The sequence below is a fragment of the Equus przewalskii genome, chromosome X (genome assembly GCF_037783145.1).
Source record: "Equus przewalskii isolate Varuska chromosome X, EquPr2, whole genome shotgun sequence".
NCBI classification, from domain to species: domain Eukaryota; kingdom Metazoa; phylum Chordata; class Mammalia; order Perissodactyla; family Equidae; genus Equus; species Equus przewalskii.
Genome location: NC_091863.1, coordinates 112,394,060 through 112,396,620, shown reverse-complemented (window position 1 = coordinate 112,396,620; position 2,561 = coordinate 112,394,060). Strand labels below are relative to the sequence as shown.

Sequence of the window (2,561 nt, the reverse complement as noted above, 5' to 3'; positions counted from 1 at the left end):
TCACACCATCACCAAATCACCAAAATATTTTTTTTAAAACCTCACAGTCTAATATGTATTACTTGCACAGTTTCTTTCTAGAAATCAGGTGCATGGTACACTGGAGCAAAAACGTTAAGACTCCAGATTTCACAAAGATGTGAGTTTACATTTTGACATAATGTAACTGAACTGGCAAAAACGGTTAAAGCAAACCACCAACCGAAGGATAAAGGATAAAAGTATCCTATAACCAAATAAACACCTGTTAGTCCTTCCCTTTCAAGAATTTTAAATAAGGTCACATTTATTCATTCAACAAACATTTATTGAGCACCAGCAACTGTACTAGGTGCTAAGGAATATAACTGTGAACAAGATAAACCAGGCTCTCGCCTTGACCGGATACTTCTGCTTTAAATGATCTTGCTAGCTACTACATTATACTTGTTCTCTGCTAGGATTATATTTTTGGGAAAGTCAGTCATACGAGGCCTCTTCTGGAATACTTTTAGTTTCTTTATGGCAAACTTCATAGAAATCTTTGTTTAACTTAGAGAAGGAAGAGATGGTCTCGAGTATCCTTTTGACAAGCATGTTGAAGGTCAAGTTAGCGCTCAAGCAATATGGAGGCTGGCGACCAACTAGGCCATGAGGCAGTTTAGACCATTCGGTTGCGCTTGTGGGTTGGGGAGTCTGAGATGCCATCCCCACACTGGGCCGAGGTGCGCTTGCGGTTCCCCCCACTGTCTGCATGGGGGGCCAGTTCTTCCAGGTCGAAGGGCTTCAAGTCGTCTTCAAGGCCATTACTTTTTTGACGCCCACCGCTGGCGCCGCCACTGGCCTGAGGTGGGGAGCCAGGTGTGCCCGACCGCACGCTGATGCTGGCCATGGCGCCACTGAGGCCATGCAGCGCGATGGCCTCATGGAAGGGCTGCAAGTCGACCTCCACCGACGAGCTGGATTCGATGGCTGCGGCCTGGCTGGTGGCCCCAGCCGGGGGCTTCGAGGGCGTCCTGGGGGAGCGTGGTGGCGGCACGGGCGGCACTTTGCCACACAGGAAGCTAATCAGGTCTTCACGGAGAATGGTGCTCCGGCCCTTCTTCACCCACTCCAGCACGTCTCTGATGCGACGCTGGTAGCCCACCTGGACGCCCAGGTCAAAACTTCGCTGGTGGGCATCCCCGCTCTCTTTGTAGAGGCTGGTCACGGCCATGGCCGCACTCTGGAAGGGGTCCCACATGGACAGTCCTGGCTGTTGGCACCCGGAATCCTTGTAGAGCTGGGCCACGGCGGTGGCTGAGTTCTGGAAGAGGTGCCACAGCCTCTGCTGCTCGCTCTTCAGCCCCGCCGCCTCAGCGGCCGCCGCCTCCTGCAGCTCGGGGGGCAGCTGCTCGTCCTGCTCGGCCTCGGCCAGGCACTGGCGCTCCCACTTGGAGAACCAGTGCTCCGCGACCTCGGCCTCGCCCTCCTTCGGCTGCTCCTCCATCCTCCACCTCCGGGCCGCTCGCCTCCTCCACAGCCGCCGCCGCCTCCTCTGGCTTCGCCACCACCGGCTCACCTCAGGCTCCGAGCCGCCCTCCTCCTTCCGCGGCCGCCGCCTCCTCCGCGTGCGCCGGCGGCCGGGCGCCCGCGGGCGGCGGGGCCCTGAGGCCAACTGCTCCGGCGCGCGCCGCCCGCAGCCGGTGCACGTCCCGCCCCGCCCCGCCCGCCGGCCCGCCGGCCCGCCGGCCCGGCCCGCCCCCGGCTACGCCGAGGAGATAACTCCGCAGCCGCCGGCGCCGCCTCGCTGCCCCCTTCCGGCCCGCGCGCCGCTCCTGCGGCCCCCCCACGGCGCCGCCGCCACCCCACCCGCCGCTCCCCGGCCGCCGCCGCCGCCGCCGCGGCCCCGCAGCTCGGCTGCAGCTCCCGCGCCGCCGTGGCGGCCGCCCGAGAATTCGAACGGGGGCCGGCTGGAGCGCTGCCTCAACGCGGCGCCTGCCTACCGCTTGGCCCCCTTTTCACACATTTTCGAGACTTGTCGGCTTCATCCAATGAGCTGATCAAATTTTACATCCTATGTTGCCAGAGAGGATTATGGGGCAACTTCATGGTGTCGATCACATCCAGGGCGCCGATCCGGGAAGGCCGGGGGTTGGGGGTAGAGTGGAAAGAGCACAGCCCTCGTGAATAGACGGGCAATCTGAGTGCCAGCGATGCCCTTCACACAGTAGGTGCCCCAGAAAAGTGTCTTCCGTGGATCGGAGCGGTATTTTGTACAGGAAAAAAAATCTAGTCGGGCAAGCCCCCCCCCACCGCTTCTTGGGCCTCAGTTTCCCCAAGTGCCCAATGAGGTGTTTGGGTTGGGTCTCTGGAAAGCACTTGGAGTTGTGATTTGCAACTTTCCTGCTGTCCCTACAAAGCACCTCTTTCAGGCTAGCTACATACTTAAATTCTAAGAGTCACGGTCAGAAATGGTATTGATTTTTTCTCCCCTCAGTATTCTTGCAAGGTTTTTTGTCATTAAAAAAAATGGGTTGGGGGGTTTTCTGTGTGGTCTACTTTCAACTACTAAAAATTCCGAAATGAAGAAGGGGAAAGAA

The 2,561-nt window shown here is 58.2% G+C and overlaps 1 protein-coding gene across 1 annotated transcript; it reads right to left on the bottom strand.

The window, feature by feature from the left end:
- Positions 1–285: 285 nt before the first annotated feature.
- On the bottom strand, positions 286–1,712 carry HAPSTR2 (HUWE1 associated protein modifying stress responses 2). The gene has a single exon (XM_070604010.1). The coding sequence runs from the start codon at positions 1,466–1,468 to the stop codon at positions 641–643; it is 828 nt and encodes a 275-aa protein (XP_070460111.1). The 5' UTR covers positions 1,469–1,712; the 3' UTR covers positions 286–640.
- Between the last annotated feature and the right edge of the window lie 849 nt (positions 1,713–2,561).

What these genes read in the sequence shown, in the direction of transcription:
- HAPSTR2 (XM_070604010.1), bottom strand. Translation starts at nt 1,468, where the DNA reads ATGGAGGAGCAGCCGAAGGAGGGCGAGGCCGAGGTCGCGGAGCACTGG.